Consider the following 21245-nt stretch of genomic DNA (forward strand, 5'->3'; position numbering starts at 1 on the left):
AGGCATGGCTGTTAATGTGCAGATCGGTCAGCAGTTCGAGGGATTAAGAGATACACTGTCAGTTATGAATCTCCAGAACTTGCTGTTCAATTTACGCCATTTGTTCTGCATAAACAGCATCTTGCCATTCGCCTCCGTGTCATTCTTTAGAATTTGCTGGATTTGCACGTTAGTTGCCTATTAAGCTCGTCACAGAAAGTTAGGGCTGGTGATTAAGAGAGTAACTACCCTTTTAACTACATGATAATTGTTAATGCAATGCCAATCGACTTCTCTGGCCAAGAAAGGAACAATTTAAACTATTCAATCTCATTCCTGCATGTAGTAAATTGTTTTTGTAAATGTTAAATTGTTTAATTTTTTTTCTTACTTTTCCTTTCTGTCTTTTGTTCTCCCTCTCAGTCCAAACTTTCTTTCCCTCTCTCTTTCTATACCTGATTTAACTAATTCGCCCTCTTTCTGAGTCGTCCCTCTGTTTCTTAATCCTTAAGTCACGTTAGTTAAGGAGAAACACCATTGATCCTGCCATTCACTAAGGTCGCCAATGCCCCATTGTCCTCGCCATACTGTTATCAGCTCACACTTCCAGCAAATTAGCCTAAAACATTTTCGAGCTGAAGAATGCAGGAAATGTCGAATTAACGGCACACGCGTGAGATGCCCCGCTCCAGCAAGATTTGGACCATTACAGAGATGGTTGCGAAGAAGATATCCAAAGAAACTAAAAGGAAATTGAATTGGAAGAAAAATTGAAAAGGAGGCAGAATGAGACTTTTTAGGCATGCGTGCTTCTTATCACTGCTTATCTGATTATCAGCAAGGCTGCAACTTCCTTGGAACAGAGTATTCCTAGTTATTAGCATAATATCATCAGTTCTGCTATTGAAGATATGAAAAATAATGTCATGGCGAGAGGAGGTTCGGCGTTTAACAAGGAACTGTGACTTCTTAGTGGGATCATTTGCCTATAATTCTTAGTCACATTTTCTTGCTGAATGCATGAGGATTTTACATGGAGTTATAAAAGCAATTGATAAGTTACTTACATAAGGGACATGGCAAAGATAATGTCACATGAAATTAAGGAGACTTTGGCTACATGGATAGAGGAAGCAAAGGGATGGGGTAAAAGGACATTTCACCAATATGTGGTGTTTCACAGGGGAAATATTGCAGCTGCCCTTATTTACTGTACATAAATGATGCTTATGAAACTGTTGTAATTTGCTGATGATGCCAAATTAGGGGTATGGCAGATATTAACATGGATTTTTGAAAGACTCCAGAAGGGCATAGACTAGTAGATGGGCAGATAGATGGCAGATGCAGTTCAATGTACAGAATGGAAGAAGGCCATTTGACCTGTTGAGCACATCAGCTAGTCCCAATTCCCCCGCCCTTTCCCCGTAGCACTGCAAATTTTTTTCTTTCAGGTACTTATCCAATTCCCTTTTGAAAGCCACGATTGAATCTGCCTCCACCACCATTTCAGATAGTCCACTCGCTGCATAAAAAAGTTTTCCCTCATCTCATCTTTGGTTCTTCTGCCAATCACCTTAATTCTGTATCCTCTGGTTCTCAACCCTTCCGCCAATGGGAACAGTTTCTCTCTATCTACTCTGTTCAGACCCCTCATGATTTTGAACACCTCTATCCAATCTCCCCTCAACCTTCTCTGCTCTAAGGAGAACAACCTCAGGTTCTCCAATCTATCCACATAATTGAAGTCCCTCATCCCTGGAAGCATTCTCATAATGTATCCAAGTTTGCTGACGCTAAAAAAAGCTTGGTGGGAAAGTAAGCGGTGACAAGGACACAAAGAGCCTGCAAAGAGATATAGGCAGGTTAAGGCATTGGTCAATAAGGTGGCAGAGGGAGCATAATGTGGGGAAATGTAAGGTGATTCACTTTGGTAGGAAAAATAGAAAAGCAGAATATTTTTTACATGGTGAGTAGCTAATGTTAGTTGTTGGTGTTCAGAGGGATTTGGGTACACAAAACACAAAGTTAACTGCAGGTACAGCAAGCAATTAAGAGGAAAAATTGTATGTTAGCCTCTTATTGCAAGGGAGTTGGAGTGCAAGAATAAGACGTCTTGCTGAAATTGTACAGGGCTTTTGTGAGACCACACCTAGAGTATGTGTACAGTTATGATCTCTGTACCTAAGGAAACATAGAAACGTAGAAAATAGGTGCAGGAGTAGGCCATTCGGCCCTTCGAGCCTGCACCGTCATTCAATGAGTTCATGGCTGAACATGCAACTTCAGTACCCCATTCCTGCTTTCTCGCCATACCCTCCTTTTTGAATATATTTAGTGAATTGGCCTCAACAACTTCCTGTGGTAGAGAATTCCACTGGTTCACCACTCTCTGGGTGAAGAAGTTTCTCCTCATCTCGGTCCTAAATGGCTTACCCCTTATCCTTAGACTGTGACCCCTGGTTCTGGACTTCCCCAACATTGGGAACATTCTTCCTGCATCTAACCTGTCTAAACTCGTCAGAATTTTAAACGTTTCTATGAGATCCCCTCTCAACTGCACTCCAGGATATACTTGCCTTAGAGGGAGTGCAATGAGGGTTCACTAAATTGATTCCTGGGCTGAGAGGGTTGTCCTATAAGGAGAAATTGAGTAGAATGGGCCTATACTCTCTGCAGTTTAGCAGAATGAGAGTTGATCTCATTGAAACATATGTAAAATTCTGAGAGGGCTTGACAGGGTAGATGCCAAGAGGCTGTTTCCCCTGCTCTTGAGAGTTTAGAACTACGGGGCATGGTCTCAGGATAAGGGGGCAGCCATTTAAGACAGAGATGAGGAGGAATTTCTTCACTCGGAGGAATCGTTGGCATTCTGTATCCCAGAGGTCTGTGGATGCTCAGTCATTGAGTATATTCAAGACTGAGAGGGATAGATTTTTTGATTCCAATCAAATGATATGGGGATTGGGCGGGATAGTGGAGTTGAGGTTGAAGATCATCCATGATCTTAATGGAAGAGCAGGTTTGAAGGGCCGAAAGAATTCTCTGCCCCAGAGAGCTGTGGAGGCTAGGTCATAAAATATATTTAAGGTGGAGATACAGATTTTTGAACGATAAGGGAGTGAAGGGTAATGGGGAACGGGCGGAGAAGTGGAGCTGAGCCCATGATCAGATCAGCCATGATCTTATTAAATGGCGGAGCAGGCTCGAGGGGCCAAATGGCCTATTCCTGCTCCTATTTCTTATGTTCTTATGTTCCTGCTCCTATTTCTTCTGTTCTCACGTCACCTCTGATTCTTTAGCTTAATCACCTTAAATTTGAATGGTTTTAGATTCTTTGTGTTGAATCAGTAACAGAAGGGCACACATTTTAGAGAATCACAAAAAGAAATAACGGCGAGGTTACAAACAACTTCCTAGAATTTCAAATTCTCTGCCATAAACCATTGTTGAAGCAGAGTCCATAAATAGTTGCTTGAAAAAGAGGAATATTAAAGGGGATGAGAGTGAGGGATTAGACTGGGTGGCATGTGAAGAAAAATATCAGCAATGCCTAGAATCATAAAATGTTACAGCATGGACTTGTTGCTTGAATGTCTGTTCCTATGTTGTAACATTCTGATTCTAGGCATTGCAATACTTAGGTCACTTCCAGCTGAGTAACAATCTGCACAGGACTTTCACAAACCAGAAAGTTTTATTCAAGATGAGTTACTGACAATAGATCATAACATTTCTAATTTAGAAGCCCTAAGGTGGCAGTTAATGAGTACCCCCAGCTTCATGAAGCACAGGTTTCCAGTGCATTTGCTGATTTCTGTCAAAATAATACAACTAACTTTTTGTTTAGCTGGGCTGGATATTGGCCCCATTTCAGAGGATCCATCTACAGTTTCCCAGTCAAGTGGAGGCCAAGGTTCACGACCTTTGACTGAGGAGCAACTAGACCGAATACTTAGCCCTGATCTTGAAAAAATTGTCACAGATGGTAAGACATTTTGTCCATCTCCCATGCTTTTTATTTTGCATCAAATTGTGGGAAATTTATCTGACAAATGGCTGAAAACTTTATTTTGTTGTACAGGTACAATTCTAAGTAAGCTGTACAAAATTCCAGGTATTTATCGTCCACTATTTAAACAGTTAATAAATGATTTATATGTCACCTGAGTTTTAATTGTACTAACATTATCACCTCTGTTTTTTCAAATAAAGAACTGGAGGGGAAGGAAGTGGAAGATCTGTTTACAGCCGTGTTAAGCCCTTCAACTAACCAGGCACCTCCACCTCCACTGCCTTTGCCTCCTTTGCCTCCACCTAACCATGGTATAGTGTCTCTTCGTTCAAGTAATGCTGTCAATTTTAAATGTCCCAGACTGCTCCAAAGCTCCATGCGTAGGATTAACAGTCCCAAATGACTTTGCATATGTTGATCTATTGCTGTTAGTTTGAGTAAAAATGCTTGAATATTGTCAGATTTGGACCAGTTGCTTGCTTTATTCAGATTCAATAGTACTTTAGAGTTTGTCATCTTTGTCGTCATCTGCCCCAATAAAAGGCTTTTTGATAACAACTGAAATATAAACATTGTAAAATTTGAAATACTTACTACGTACTTTTAATTACATGTTGCTGTTGTAAGCCCTACCAATGAATTAGTTTAGCGATCGCATAGGGTGCATCATGTTGGGCTCTTCACACACTTTCTTCAATCTGTAATTTCAAAGGAGCAATTAAGATTCCAATTCTGTTGTTTTATTAAATTTGAAGTTTAAATTGAAGAATTCAAACTTGGGTTTCAATGAGGGATTTGTAAGCCATCAACATTTTGAAAGTATGCTTTAAGCGCATAATTTAGTTTTACATGCTCGGTAGAAGTGAATAGATAGTTTTAATGGGATGTCTGTGTTGCTCTTATTCTGACCATTGGCATCTAATTCAGACTGGTGTTTGTGTAAATATGGAGATTGATTCATAGCATAACCTAAACAAATTCAAAATCAGTGCAGCTGTATTATTTTCAGTGAGGCTCTCTTAACTAGATGTTCTGATAGTGAAATGCCTCGGTAATAATAACAGGAGCTGCCATAGTGATCCAGAACACATCATAACATCAAAATGTGAACAAAAACTGAACTGCCTACTTATCAGTGCAAATCCAACCTCACTCAAGGAGAGGGAGATTTAAAATGGAAAGTATCACTGCATGTGCATAGGTCCTTAAGCAAGATATGATTACCCATGTTTGGAGGCACTGGGAGTTTGAGAAAACTGCAGACCACAGAAAATGGATTATAAAATCTCTGGATTAATATGGTGAACAGACAGAAAAAAAACAGGAAAAATAAGGCAATAAATTATTTATATTATATATACACGTGTGGGGGTGTGGATATATGTGTGGGGGAGTGGGGTGTATATGGTGATGTGCATAAAATTATGATTAGTCAAGTAGATACAATGGTGAGAGTCAACATTGTTTAATGGGCCTCACACATCCCACAGAGGTCAACAAGTATAAAAGCAGAATTATTGTATCTACTTGACTTGCCTTATTTTTCCTGTATTTTTCTGTCTTAGCTCACCATATTAATCCAGAAATTCTATAATCCATTTTCCGGACTTCACTATTTTCCATTCTAATTCTAAATGCGTACTTCAAAAAACACTCTCAAAATATGGTAAAGATCTGTCAAATTCAGGCATTGACTTAATGTGGCACTTGAAAATTTGTATTTTAATTATTGGCACAGTTATAGATTGCATAGAATATATTAAATAATTGGAAAGCATGCTGTTCTTTATACTTCGGTTAGGTTGCAACTACTATGATGGTTTCAAAATATACAAATTTATCAAAGTAATCATTTGTGGTTTTAGTGATGGTTTTAGCATTGTTCATAATGCTATAAATTGTATTTGCAGTGTTTATGTTTTATAACCATTAATGAAGAATTTCACTTTTTGCATGAGAAATTCCAACTCGTGTCATTTAATTTTCCACTTCTCCCCATAACCAAATTTCTTGGGGCTCACCATTGATTATCCCGAAAGAAAGGCACTTTCCTTAACCACACTGCAATCCGCAGTCTCTCTCTGCAGTAGGGGTTAGGGCATTATATCTCATTTTTGGTTTTCGGAATGCAAGGTTGGGACTTGAATAACTAAAATCTGTAGTCAGTTTTGTAAGCAACTCCTGTCACAGCACTTGCTGATATGGACAGTGGTATTGTCAGAAGTGCAAATTAATCTAAACAAGGGAAATTATGGGCTAACCTGAATTGGACCATTTCACTACAAACAACTGCATTGCATTCCTTTTCCCTCTCGGGAAATTCAGAGTGAGAGTCAAAAATAGGGCGGGAGCTCAGATCTTCCGGTTGAGAATCCGTGAAAACGTTTGCATTACAACTACTTGGCCCTCATGCTATAATCTGTGGAACGAAAATGAATTCTACTGGCCAAGTGATTTGCAAATTGAAGAGGAAAATTGGCTTCACTTATTCAAATAATGTTCAAGACTGAAGGGCAAAAGCAGTTTTAAAATCTTTTTTCTGGTAACCTGCAGCTATAAGAGTTACAATTGGGACGTGTTTTCCAAGCACATTACCAGAGTTTGGCAGCACTCCAGTTCTGTATCGTTTCAGAAAGCCCAAATACAAACAAACTAGATGCTTTATTACCATGTCGGGTTCAAGTTTTGCTCCAGGACTAGAGCAATAATCCAGGCTGAAACTTCAATGCCGTACAGTACCAACGTTCCATCTTTTGAATGAGACAGTAAATTGAGGCCCCAATCTGTCTATTCAGGTGGATGTCAAAAAACCCATGCCACTTTTCTAACAGCAGAGTTCTCTGCATTTCTGCCTCAACTGCCACCATGAAAGCACACAAATTAGTCATCCATCTCATTGATATTTACGGGACCTTGCTTTGCACAAATTGGCTGCCATGCTTGCCTGCAAAAAGAATAGCGAGTACATCTCAAAAAGTAATTATTTGGCTATAAAGTGCTTTGGGGCATTCTCAGAACTTGAAAGGTGCAATATAAATGCAGTTTTTTTTCCAGTTTGACTGCTGTTTTTGCCTACATAACAGCAGTGACTGTGCTTTCCCAAAAATGGTTCTAAAGTGCTTTGGGACTTTGAGGATATTGCACTATGTAAATGCAAGTCATTAATTACATGGCAACTGCATTAATAATCATTTGACGGTTGTTAATTTTTCTTTCCCCTGCCCTTTTTCTTTCATAAAGGAGATGGTGGATTTACCAGGGTGCCAGCAATGAACGGCGTGATTGGGTCACACCCACAGCACCAAACATCTTTAGCACCTGGAGGTGGACGTTGCCTCACCAGCACTTACTCTTCTATTCCTCAGTCACCATTCTCTGATAGCAGCCGGTGTGTATGGAACATTACATGCTTGATGCCATTATCGCAAATGTATTTTCACATGTCAAAAAAGAGCAGTAACTTTAACCTATAGAAAAGCTTTTAAACTGTTGAGTGAAATAAATTCCATTTCAATTATTGAAATGATTGCCCTATTTTTAATAGCTATTTTGGTAACGCAAACTTATTTTATTTTGTGGAAATTTAGCTTATAAAATTATTGATTCTCCACATAAGGGCATTTTTTCCCTCTGTGTTTATAATAGAATTGCCACTGCAAAAAGATTGTAGGTAGGACATGTTGAGTACAGTGGTGGGAATCTGTGCCACCTAACAAATCATAGGATTACTATCTATAAAACAACTGTTTCTCAAGTTGGGGATTCTGGTGGTGTGCAAACATTCCAATTTAAATAGGCTAAAGTATCAAAAAAATCAGTTATCCAGTGTAACTAGGGTTGGTTGGACTCTGGTTTACACCTCGGAGATCTGCACATGCTGAGTTCCCGATCTCACATGGAGAAGTCTCGGACATGCCAAGCGGAGGCAAGGCATCTTCCCTACAGGAGAGAGAAATAATTACACAGGAGAATTGATCCTCGTCACTGGTGTGCACCGATTGCAGACTGCAGAATGTTGTTAAATATAATTTGAGTTTGTGGTTGCATGAAAGTTGTGCTGAAAGAAGAGAGCTTTTTAATGCAAGATTTTATATCCATAGCGATTGCAAATATATTGGATATTATGTATTCTGGAATATTTTTCCATTATTTAAATACATATATTTAGTATTTGCAACTAATTGGATGATTCTGGCAGTACTTTTAACTACATATGTTTGAACTGGATCAATTTAACAGAGACAAGAACCATGCATTTAGTCAAGTTGTTACTGACCCACCCAGCCCATGGGTGGGTCCTGCTCCTGCTGTAGAGGTGGAAGGAGACACACTAAACTACACACAGCGGAGTACTCTGAAATGGGAAAAAGAAGAAGCCCTGGGAGAAATGGCAACAGTTGCCCCTGTTCTGTACACAAACACGAACTTCCCCAACCTGAAAGAAGATTTTCCAGGTAACGCTGACGTACAGTTAGATCATATTTCTGGAAATGTCTGTGCTTTCTAAATAAAATGTAAGAAGTACAATACAAGAACTTTTATTTTTTTTTAAATCTCCTAATTGCAGGGGAATTATTTATGAAATTATATAAATATTGAGGGTTTGATTTGTTTTCACATATTTTGCCTATACACATCTCTGCCTCTCAATCATATCTTAGTCTCGCTTCCAAGTTCAAGAATTTTCACTTGATACACAGAAAACATGTTTCAGAATGTTACTAAGTGTTGCTGCCTGATATGCTCCAATTGCCATGTAAATTTAAGTGGCATTGAGAGCATTGTACTGCATGTCTTAAGTAACTAACTGATTTTCTGTGAATTAAAATTCACTTATTTAAGGCAGATACTGAAAGGGATATTCATCAATGTAGTTCAATAATATTGTACATGTTTAACAGCACAATACAATGATATGTGCTGACGCCTTCACAACAGTTCTACAATATAGAATCGTTACAGCACAGAAGGAGGCCATTCGGCCCATTGAGCCTGTGCCGGCTCTCTACAAGAGCACTTCAGCTAGTCCCACTCCGCCGCCATTACTCCATAGCCCAGCAATTTTTTTTCTTTCAGGTACTTTCTCTTTTGAAAGCTGTGATTGAGTCTGCCTATCAGGCAGTGCATTCCAAATCCTAACCACTTGTTGCGTAAAAAAGTTTTTCCTCATGTCGCCTTTGGATATTCTGCCAATCACCTTAAATCTGTGTTCTCTGGTTCTCGACCCTTCCGCCAATGGGAACAGTTTCTCTCTATCTACTCTGTCTAGACCCCTCATGATTTTGTGCACATCTGCCATGTCTCCTCTGCTCAGGCAATAACAACCCCAGTTTCTCCAGTCTATCCAAGTAACTAAAGTCCATCATCCTTGGGACCATTCTTGTAAATCTTTTCTGCAACCTCTCTAAAGCCTTCATTCTTCCTAAAGCGCGGTGCTCAGAATTGCACACAATACTCCAGTGTTTTATAAAGGTTCATCACCTTTCTTTTGTACTCTATGCCTCTATTTATAAAGCCCAGGATCCCGTATGCTTTTTTTGAGCTGCTTTCGCAACCTGTCCTGCCACCTTCAAAGACTTGTGCGCATATACCTCCAGGTCTCTGTTCAGGTACCCCTTTAGAATTGTATCCTTTAGTTTATATTGCCTCTCCTTGTTTTTCCTACCAAAATGTGTCACTTCACACTTTTCTGTGTTAAACTTCATCTGCCACGTGTCCGCCCATTCCACCAGCCTGTATATCCTCTTCAAGTCTATCCCTATCCACCTCACTGTTCACTGTACTTCCAAGTTTTGTATCATCTGCACGTTTTGAAATTGTGCCCTGTACACCCAAGTCCAATCATTGTCAGATTTAAGTTTAACCAGTGCCCATTTCTGCTGACTCACCAGATAGTAAAATCTAGGTCCAGGTATTTCTCTAGTTAAGATGCAACGTTGACACTGATTCAACTCTAGCAACAAATCAATAGGGAGTTATTAAACTGACCCATTGAGATGAACAGTTAGCAGACAGTACTCACTGAGTGGATCACTCGGTAAATCACTCGCTGTCTGGTATATTGTGCACTCAGTCCGGGAAGATCCTCGGCTCAATCCTTGGTCTGTGCTGAGTTAGTTCACAGCAGCAGAGGATTCTAACACTTTTTCTAACCTCTTTAATTCTTTTGTGATTACTTTGTATCACCTTGTTACTGTCTGTCTAACCAATTGAAACAATCTATCAGTATTTACTCTTTTATATCTTTTCATAATCTTGAAGACTTTGATTTGGTTTTTAACTTGTGGAAAAAGTTCCTAACTTCCTAAGTCTCTTCATAGAATGATAGAAATTTACAGCACAGAAGGAGGCCATTTCGGCCCATCGTGTCTGAGCTATCCAGCCTAATTCCACTTTCCAGCTCTTGGTCCGTAGCCCTGTAGGTTATGGCACTTTAAGTGCACATCCAAGTATTTTTTTAAATGTGGTGAGGGTGTCTCCCTCTACCACCCTTTCAGGCAGTGAGTTCCAGACCGTCACCGCCCTCTGGGTGAAGAAATTTCCCCTTATATTTTTTCTAAACCTCCCCCAGTTACTTTAAATCCATGCCCCTTGGTTGCTGACCCCTCTGCCAAAGGTAACAGGTCCTTCCTGTCCACTCTATCCTGGCCCCTCATAATTTTATACACCTCAATCAGGTCTCCCCTCAGCCTCCTCTGTTCCAAAGAAAACAGACCCAGCATCTCCAATCTTTCCTCCTAGCCAAAATTCTCCAGTCCAGGCAACATTCTTGTAAATCTCCTCGACACCCTTTCCAGTGCAATCATATCTTTCCTGTAATGTGGTGATCAGAACTGCACACAGTACTCCAGCTGTGGCCAACCAGTGTTTTATACAGTTCAAGCATAATGTCCTTGGTCTTGTATTCCATGCCTCGACTAATAAAGGTAAGAATTCCATATGCCTTTTAACCACCTTATCTACCTTCAGGGATCCTGTAGACCTACACTCCAAGGTCCCTTTGTTCCTCAACACTTTTTCAGTGTCCTACCATTTAATATGTATTCCCTTGCCTTTTTAGACCTTCTTAAATGCATTACCCCACACTATACGGATTGAATTCCATTTGCCACTGTTCTGCCCACCTGACCAGTACATTGATATCTTCCTACAGTCCGCAGCTTTCTTCATTATCAACCACATAGTCTATTTTAGTGTCATCTGCAAACTTCTTAATTATACCACCAACATTCAAGTCCAAGTCATTGATATATACCACAAAAAGCAAGGGACTGATCCCTGCAGAACCACACTGGATGCAGCCTTCCAGTCACAAAAACACCCATCAACCATTACCCTTTGCTTCCTGCCTCTGAGCCAATTTTGGATCTAACTTGCACTTTGCTCTGGATTCCATGAGCTTTTACTTTTGTGACCAGTCTGCCTTATGTGGGACCTTATCAAAAACTTTGCTAAAATCCATATACACTACATCATACACACTGCCCTCATCGACCCTCCTGGTTACCTCCTCTCAAAATTCAATCAAGTTAGTTAGACACAATCTTCCCTTAACAAATCCATACTGACTGTCCTTGATTAATCCGTGTCTTTCCAAATGAAGATTTATCCTGTCCCTCAGGAACTTTTCCAATAATTTTCCCACCACTGAGGTTAGGTTGACTGACCTGTAATTACTCGGTCTATCCCATTCTACCGTTTTAAACAAATGTACAATATTAGCAGTCCTCTGGCACAGCACCTGTAGCCAGAGAAGATTGGAAAATGATGGTCAAAGCCTCTGCTATTTCCTCTTGGTTCTCTTAACAGCCTGGGATACATTTCATCTGGGCCTGGGGATGTATCTCTCATTATCTCTTATTAACAAAACGTTATGCTCCCCGTAACACCCTCGTGAATCTACACTGAACATTTTTTATTGATTCTTAAATTAATCAATGAATCACGTCATTCCTGGAGAAAAAAAATTTGAAGCAACTGAATTCTTTGATTCCCTACGTCATGTATTCGAATACCAGCGATGACCTTCTGGAAAATCCCCCCTCCCTCCCTGAGAACTTCTGAACAAGTTCTGGTAGGTCCCTTACCTTGGTGTCACCTAAGAAGCAACTCACCATTCTCAGCACTGGTTAAGGCAACAGAAGCAACTGTCTAATTTCACTATAATCTCCCACCTCCACCACAGAATTCCTGCACTTATTTCCTCTCCCTTGGGTAATCATGGTGACATGGTGTTGCCAATAGCTGTCCTCCTACAAGTCACCACCTTGAAACAAGTATTGTAAATGTCTTTGCCAAGGCTTACCCTTCATCAGACCTTTGCACTTTCTTCCCACCTTGATGGATGATTGCCTGCATCCAGTCTTTATCCTCCATCTGCCGATTCATCGCCTGGAAAATGTGTGGCAGGGACCCCTTCACTGCCACCTGTGTGTGATTGAGTATCTGCTGTTGTTTGTTTACTTTGATCTTAAGTGATTCTTACTGCAAAATGTGTGTGCTCTGAATTTTCAGCCGCCCAGGGACTCCCACATCTAGCACGGTTTGCACAACATATATTGTACCATTAAAATCACTTTTAAACATTTAACATGTTATATGCAACATATAAAAAATTAAATTTAAATTACAATAGACTGTGCAAAAATCTAGAGGGCATAATGTTTATAATGCAAATATATAAAGGCCTGTCTTGAAAATGAAGCTGTAAATAGTGCCACTGAAACTAGCATTAAGAACAAATTGAATATATTTAGCTCAGTGCTACTCGAGTTGATTACACGAGGTGCATCAAAAATTTGTACGCTCCAAACAGTAATTGTAAAATTTACAACAACAACTTGTATTTATATAGCACCTTTAACGTAGTGAAACGTCCCAAGGTGCTTCACAGGAGTATTACGCGATAAAAATTTGACACCAAGCCGCATAAGTAGAAATTAGGGCAGATGACCTAAAGCTTGGTCAAAGAGGTGTGCTTTAAGGAGCATCTTGAAGGAGGAAAGAGAGGTGGAGAGGTTTAGGCAGGGAGTTGCAGAGCTTTGGCCCAGGTAACAGAAGGCACGGCCACCAATGGTTGAGCGATTATAATCAGGGATGCCCAAGAGGGCAGAATTAGAGGAGCGCAGACATCTCTGAGGTGGGGAGGTTGTTGGGCTGGAGGAAATTACAGAGATAGGGAGGGGCGAGGCTATTGAGGGATTTGAAAATAAGGATGAGAATTTTGAAATGAGGCATTGCTTAACTGGAAGCTAACGTAGGTCAGCGAGCACAATATCTAATTGTCAGCTCCTCGGGTGCCAAACTTCAATGGTTCAACACTGCCAAAAAGCGCACATCCTTTGCACTCTATAAAGCAAACACTCCCAAAAAGCGCACATCCTTTGCACTCTATAAAGCAAGGCTTCAGTAATTTGACAGAAGTCTTCCTTTTTTTTTAAATGAGTCTCTTTCAGTGGGTTTCTCCCTCTGTCTCTGATCCTTTGGTGAGCTTCTCCCATTGTCACTAGTCGTTCAGTGAGCTTCTCCCTCTGTGATTCTTCAGTAAATTCTCCCCCTGCATCGATCCTTTGGTGAGCTTCTCCCTCTGCTTCTGATTCCTCTGTAAATGACTCCCTTGGTCTGTGGGCCTCAATTGAGCCTTTCCCTCTGATTCTTCAGAGAGTTTCTCCTTAATGGGAATAATGTGTACACCACTGGTCAAAACAGGACCGTGCTTGACTGTGATGTGCAAGTAGCTTGCCAACAGTCTAGGCTTACACATGAATGATGGCCACTTAGGCACGGTATCAAAGGGCACTTTATGGAACGGTACTAACCATGAGTCACTGCATTCAGGAGAAGAGAGGGCAAAACAATTAACTAATTGAAATCTGCAGCGAAGGTGATTTTCCCATTAACCTGTATTTAAAGAAGCTTTGTAGCGTATGAAGTGTGGAATTTATTCATATTTGTACACTTAACTCTGCCCAAATTGTTTTTAATGCTACAACTATTTAATATAGTTAAAACATTTGTGGAAGTCTGTTCCATTCTTTGTATTCACATATCATATTATATAAATTGAATGCAGTTGTTTGGGCTTTCCTTGTTCAGACCAGGTCTGTGCTCTTAGTGTGTAACCTTAGTCCAATCTTAGTGTGTAAATCCATGTTGGCGGAGGACGCGAAGCCTTGTTTACACTGCTACCTCTGATTGAGGCAGATCCAGGAGCATACTTTCTAATCTTGCATGTCATTTGCACATAATTGCATTTTTTACCATTTTATTAATATATGGGAGGCAGATGCAGTAGCTCATCTACTGATTATATTTACATTGTACTGCCTCCAAATTAGTCTCAACTCCAACGATGGGTTTAATTTACACTGAGCAATTTACAATGCAGAATTCAGCTTCAGTTGAAGTACGACTTTGGCAGGATCGCCGATTGCCAGTGGAAATGGGATATAAATGTGAGATTCTGCAGCCAGCTTAAGCCATTGCAGGGTTTTCAGAGACTTTATTAAGGTGTGCACTCAAGTGGAGCTTACTATAGGTTTTATGGCTTTTATATCAGGTATTATATGCAAGCTCATATTGCAGGAAATCATTTTGCTTACCAAGTTTTTGAAGTCCCAAAATCAGACACTATCTGTTTGTCATTCAGACTGGGCTACCAGAGTGAAACAAATTGCTAAACTGTGGAGGAAGGCAAGTTCCCAAGAGAGAGCCCCTTACGTGGTAAGCATAATTTTCTGTGCATGATTTTATATTGTGAATATTATGGTTATGTAAGGAATGAAACATAGAAAATAGGTGCAGGAGTCGGCCATTCGAGTCTGCACCACCATTCAATATTATCATGGCTGATCCTGCAACCCCATTCCTGCTTTCTCTCCATAACCCTTGAACCCTTCAGCCATAACTCATTTAACTCCCTTTTGAATATATCTAACGAACTGGCCTCATCAACTTTCTGTGATAGAGAATTCCACAGGTTCACAATTCTGAGTGAAGAAGTTTCTCCTCATCTTGATCCTAAATGGCTTACCCCTTATCCTTGGATTGTGACCCCTGGTTCTGGACTTCCCCAACATCAGGAACATTCTTCCTGCATCTAACCTGTCCAATCCCGTCAGAATTTTATATGTTTATATGAGATCCCATCTCATTCTTCTAAACTCCAGTGAATATAAGCCGAGTCGATCCAGTCTTTCTTCATATCTCAGTCCTGCCATCCCGGGAATCAGTCTGGTGAATCTTCGCTGCACTCTCTCAATAGCAAGAATGTCCTTCCTCAGATTAGGAGACCAAAACTGTACACAATATTCCAGGTGAGGCCTCACCAAGGCCCTGTACAACTGCAGTAAGACCTCCCTGTTCCTATACTCAAATCCACTTGCTATGAAGGCGAACATGCCATTTGCCGCCTTCACCGCCTGCTGTACTTGCATGCCAACTTTTACAATGACTGATGTAACATGACACCCGGGTCTCGTTGCATCTCCCCCTTATCCTAATCTGTCACCATTCAGATAATCTGCCTTCCTGTTTTTGCCACCAAAGTGGATAACCTCACATTTATCTACATTACACTGCATCTGCCATGCATTTGCCCACTCACCTAAACTGTTAAAGTCACCCTGCAGCCTCTTAGCATCCTCCTCACAGCTCTCACTGCCACCCAGCTTAGTGTCATCTGCAAACTTGGAGATATTACATTCAATTCCTTTGTCTAAATCATTAATGTATATTGTAAATAGCTGGGGTTCCAGCACTGAACCTTGCGGTACCCCACTAGTCACTGCCTGCCATTCTGAAAAGGACCTGTTTATTCCTACTCTGCTTCCTGTCTGCCAACCAGTTCTTTATCCATGTCAATACATTACCCCCAATAACTATGTGCTTTAATTTTGCACACTAATCTCTTGGGTTGGACCTTGTCAAAAGCCTTTTCAAAGTCCCAATACACCACGTCCACTGGTTCTCCCTTGTCCACTCTACTAGTTACATCCTCAAAAAATTCTAGAAGATTTGTCAAGCATGATTTCCCTTTCATAAATCCATGCTGACTTGGACCGATCTTGTCACTGCTTTCCAAATGCGCTGCTGTTACATCTTTAATAATTGATTCCAACATTTTCCCCAATACTGATGTCAGGTTAACCAGGTTATAATTCCGTTTTCTCTCTCCCTCCTTTTTAAAAAAGTGGTGTTACATTAGCTACCCTCCAATCCAAAGGAACTGATCCAGAGTCTATAGAATGTTGGAAAATGACTACCAATGCATCCACTATTTCTAGGGCCACTTAAGTACTCTGGGATGCAGACTATCAGGCCCTGGAGATTTATCGGCCTTCAATCCCATCAATTTCCTTAACACAATTTCCTGACGAATAAGGATTTCCTTCAGTTCCTCCTTCTCTCGCTAGACCCTCGGTCTCCTAGTATTTCCGGAAGGTTATTTGTGTCTTCCTTAGTGAAGACAGAACCAAAGTATTTGTTCAATTGGTCCGCCATTTCTTTGTTCCCCATTAGAAATTCACCTGATTCTGACTGCAAGGGACCTACATTTGTCTTCACTAATCTTTTTCCCTTCACACATTATAGAAGCTTTTGCAGTTAGTTTTTATGTTCCCTGCAAGCTTATTCTCATACTCTATTTCCCCCCCTCTTAATTAAACCCTTTGTCCCCCTCTGCAGAATTCTAAATTTCTCCCAGTCCTCAGGTTTGTTGCTTTTTCTAGCCAATTTATATGTCTCTTTCTTGGTTTTAACACGATCCCTAATTTCCCTTGTTCGTCACCTTCCCCGTTTTATTCTTACGCTAGACAGGGATGTACAATTGTTGAAGTTCATCCATGTGATCTTTAAATGTCTGCCATTGCCTATCCACCGTCCACCCTTTAAGTATCATTCGCCAGTCTATCCTAGCCAATTCACGTCTCATACCATCGAAGTTACCTTTAAGTTTAGGACCCTAGTCTCTGAATTAACTGCGTCACTCTCCATCTTAATGAAGAATTCTACCATATTATGGTCACTCTTCCCCAAGGGGCCTCGCAAGATTGGTAATTAATCCCCTCTCATTGCACAGCACCCAGTCGAGGATGGCCAGCTCTCTGGTTGGTTCCTCGACATATTGGTCTAGAAAACCATCCCTTATACATTCCAGGAAATCCTCCTCCACTGTATTGCTACCAGTTTCGTTAGCCCAATCTATATGTAGATTAAAGTCACCCATGATAACTGCTGTACCTTTATTGCACGCATCCCTAATTTCCTGTTTGATGCCATCCCCAACCTCACTACCACTGTTTGGTGGTCTGTACATAACTCCCACTAGCATTTTCTGCCCTTTGGTATTCCGCAGCTCTACCCATACAGATTCCACATCATCCAAGCTAATGTCCTTCCTTACTATTGCATTAATCTCCTCTTTAACCAGCAACGCTACCCCACCTCCTTTTTCTTTCTGTCTATCCTTCCTGAATATTGAATACCCCTGGATGTTGAGTTCCCAGCCTTGGTCACCCTGGAGCCATGTCTCTGTAATCCCAATTACTTCATATCTGTTAACAGCTATCTGTGTAGTTAATTCATCCACCTTATTACGAATACTCCTCACATTGAGACACAAATCATTCAGGCTTGTTTTTTTTTTTAAACACTCTTTGTCCTTTTAGAATTATGTTGTAATGTGGCCCTTTTTGATTTTTGTCTTTTGATTTCTCTGCCCTCCACTTTTCCTTATCTCCTTTCTACCTTTTGCTTCTGCCCCTTCTTACTTCCTTCTGTCTCCCTGCATAGATTCCCATCCCCCTCCCCAACAGCACTAGCAAACACGTCCCCTAGGACATCGGTTCCAGTCCTGCCCAGGTGCAGACCATCCGGTTTGTACTGGTCCCACCGCCCCCAGAACTGGTTCCAATGTCCCAGGGATTTGAATCCCTCCCTCTTGCACCATTCCTCAAGCCACATATTCATCTTAACTATCCTATTTCTACTCTGACTAGCACATGGCACTGGTAGCAATCCTGAAATTACTACCTTTGAGGTCCTACTTAATTTAACTCCTAGCTCCCTAAATTCAGCTTGTAGGACCTCATCCCATTTTTTTACCTATATCGTTGGTACCTATACGCACCACGACAACTGGCTGTTCACCCTCCCCCTCCAGAATGCCCTGCAGCCACTCCAAGACATCCTTGACCTTTGCACCAGGGAGGCAGTACACCATCCTCGAGTCTCGATTGTGGCCGCAGAAATGCCTATTCTCCTTACAATAAAATCCCCTACCACTATAGCTCTGCCACTCTTTTTTTTTTTCCTGCCCTCTGTGCAGCAGAGCCACCCATGGTGCCATGAACTTGGCTGCTGCTGCCTTCCCCTGATGAGCCATCTCCCCCAACATTATCCAAAGTGGTATATCTGTTTTGGAGGGAGATGACCGCAGGGGACTCCTGCACTACCTTCCTACTCCTGCTCTGCCTGATGGTCAACCATTCCCTATCCGCCTTTGTAACCTTTACCTGTGGTGTGAAGTCACTAAACGTGCTATTCACGACATCCTCAGCATCGCGGATGCTCCAGAGTGAATCCATGTGCAGCTCCTGTGTCGCAATGCGGTCTGACAGGAGTTGCAGCTGGATACACTTCCTGCACACGTAGTAGTGTCCTCGATTTCCCACAAAGCACAGGAGAAGCATGACACGGATCTGGGCTCTCCTGCCATGACTTAACCCTTAAATTAACTTAATTTGGCAACAATGCCAAAGGTTTCCTACTGAAAAGAAAAAGATAAAATACTCACCAATCCACCAGCCAATTAATTACCCGCTTGGCTGTGAGTCACACTTTGATTTCTTTTTACTACTTTGTTTTATCTTCGGCTTCGATCTCCTGCTCTCGCTGTGATCTCGGGCCTCGGGTCAACGCTCCTTTTATCCCCGCCGCTGGTCCCGCTCTCACTGTGAAAATGCATTGATTTGTTTATCTGCGTTATTCGATTCATAGGAAGAGTTTCCACCAGTGTATTACAATTGATTGGGTCATCTACTTTCAAGTCTCCGAATGAGACCAGTAACCTTAAAGTTGAATGAGCAGAGTCCTTTTAAAGATTTTTACTGCATTATGCCAAAGCATTTTAGTACTTTATATAATCTAGATTTTCAGGTGCTTGCGATATAAGACCGAGAGAAAAAGCGACACTTACTGGAAATAGGAGGTTTTGAGGTCGCTTTTATAGGTGGACCGAGTTTGAACAGGGCAGATAGGTTTTGGCATGAATTTCAGACATCAGGGTGGTGATGGTTGAAGGCTAGATTTGAAATATTGGATTGGAAATTGCAGTCGGAGGCTTCCCATGAACCGCAAGAAAAGTATGCACCTACCTGGTGCCTCCATACCTTTGGACTCGTGCGCTCCTGCACCTGCAGGCATACACCTGCATAAAGGACCACGTGTCCCAGGGGCGCATGTGGTTCACAAACATCCCTGAGATCATGTGGGCCAGTCACAACCAATCACAAAGGGGGATTCCTGTTATGCCACAGAGATTCCATTTACGGAATCGCCATAAGCATAATAGGAATCCCCTAAAAAAAAACACTTTCACCCACTTAAATAAAAATGAATCATGTTAAAAATGAATTAAAATACAATTTAATTAAACCTTTAAAATAAAAATTTGATTTTTTGAAAAATAAATGTAAACATTTTTAAAGGGTACAACAATAATCTAAAATAATTTTAAAGGTCTTTGAATGTTTAAATCAATTTAAAAAAACAAATATATCTTAATATTTATTTAAATCCTTACACTGGTAAAAGAAGGCCTTACGTCTGCTTTTACCAGGCGTAAGAGTTTCGTGGGCATTCGCTGGGCAGTAGTTCGGCCAATAGCCCAACTGTGCTCCAGTGAATGTCCATTTCCCAGAGTTTCGGATGATCTGTCAAGCTGAAACTTAACAGATCGCACGTTCTGGGTTTTCGCACACGTGCATCGCATGTGGAAACCCAGAACTTGGACTCTTAAGCGTACGCAGTCATCGGCCCCAGAAAATCCGGGCTATTGTGTGCAACTGGTACAACTTGCATTTATACTGTACATATAATGTTTAAAAAAAAAACAAAGCATCCAAAGAAGTTTCACAGATAGAGATGCATACCATTTAAGTTTCTGAACATTGGGCCAACCAATTTAAATTGAGAATACTTTGCTTTAGTGAGATGTTCGTGACGAGCCATGGTTGGGTTGCGCAGGCCTCATTATGTCTAACCAATCCTCTAATCTGAAGTATGCTCGAGAGAAATGTAATATAATTTTTTTTAAATACTGAAATGTCAGTGCTTTTCTCATTCATGCAAACTGGTGTTCTGTTGTAGAGAAATCCACTGGGTAATGCATTTATCAGATACCATTAACTCTGCTTCATAAAGCTAATCTTAGATAATGTTCCACAGAAAGTCAGGACTAAGCACAGCATCATTTTTCATAAATTGTGTTTCCTAAAGAAATGTTTTTGGTTTATTGGGCCCTATTTTCTTCAAAATTGTAAATGTATGCATATTTGATCGAATTAGTTTCCTCTCTCCACTCCCACCCCGCCCCCATTCTCAAGTTTAGATCATGCTTCTGTGTGCAGATACGGGCATATGTGTGCACAACAAACGGCAATACACACAAAACTGAGTGTTGGTCTCCCCACTTCAAAATATTGCTATGTTATTTGGAAGGGACCAGCAATCAAAATGTGGACCACAAAGTGCTGACCCACATAGTGTTTAGCACACGCGCTCAGTAGCTAGCCACTGATACTTGGACTAATAATAGTTCGTAGTAGCTGCAAATTTGGCATTGGAACCTAAATTAAATCTTAACAGAAAGGAAGGTGCCCATTCTCACCGTTGCATCTGTGCCCGCTCTCCAAAGGAGCGAGAGATGCAGTCCCATTTACCTCCCCTTTCCCAATGCAGTTTTTTTTATTTTTCAAAAAATTCCATTTAAACATGTGGATTCTGGTACAAAATTCCATATACTGACAGTGCTCTGCTTATATATTTTGTTTAAATCCCTCCAATTGTAAGGGAATCATTTTGCCTAGTTGAGGAAAATAGCATAGTCAGAAAAAAATGGGTTATGGTCTCCTGGGATATGAAATTCTTGTCGCAGAAAATTCCTGTTTTTCGCCGTGACCTCTAACAAAATTGCATTCCCAGAAATCATATTTAAATGACTTATTTTCTTATGGTTTTGTTTGTGGGTAAT

At 40.8% G+C, this 21245-nt stretch overlaps 1 protein-coding gene across 1 annotated transcript in view; it reads left to right on the top strand.

The window, feature by feature from the left end:
- The window catches only part of kmt2ca (lysine (K)-specific methyltransferase 2Ca), a 420190-nt gene that overhangs the window by 276987 nt on the left and 121958 nt on the right, over positions 1–21245 (top strand). The window contains exons 30-35 of the mRNA XM_070881651.1: positions 3830–3967; positions 4064–4096; positions 4195–4305; positions 7235–7382; positions 8234–8448; positions 14643–14716. Coding sequence (XP_070737752.1) covers positions 3830–3967; positions 4064–4096; positions 4195–4305; positions 7235–7382; positions 8234–8448; positions 14643–14716 — 719 coding nt within the window. The remainder of the gene's footprint in view (positions 1–3829; positions 3968–4063; positions 4097–4194; positions 4306–7234; positions 7383–8233; positions 8449–14642; positions 14717–21245) is intronic.

Source organism: Pristiophorus japonicus, chromosome 5 (assembly GCF_044704955.1).
Source record: "Pristiophorus japonicus isolate sPriJap1 chromosome 5, sPriJap1.hap1, whole genome shotgun sequence".
NCBI classification, from domain to species: Eukaryota; Metazoa; Chordata; class Chondrichthyes; family Pristiophoridae; genus Pristiophorus; species Pristiophorus japonicus.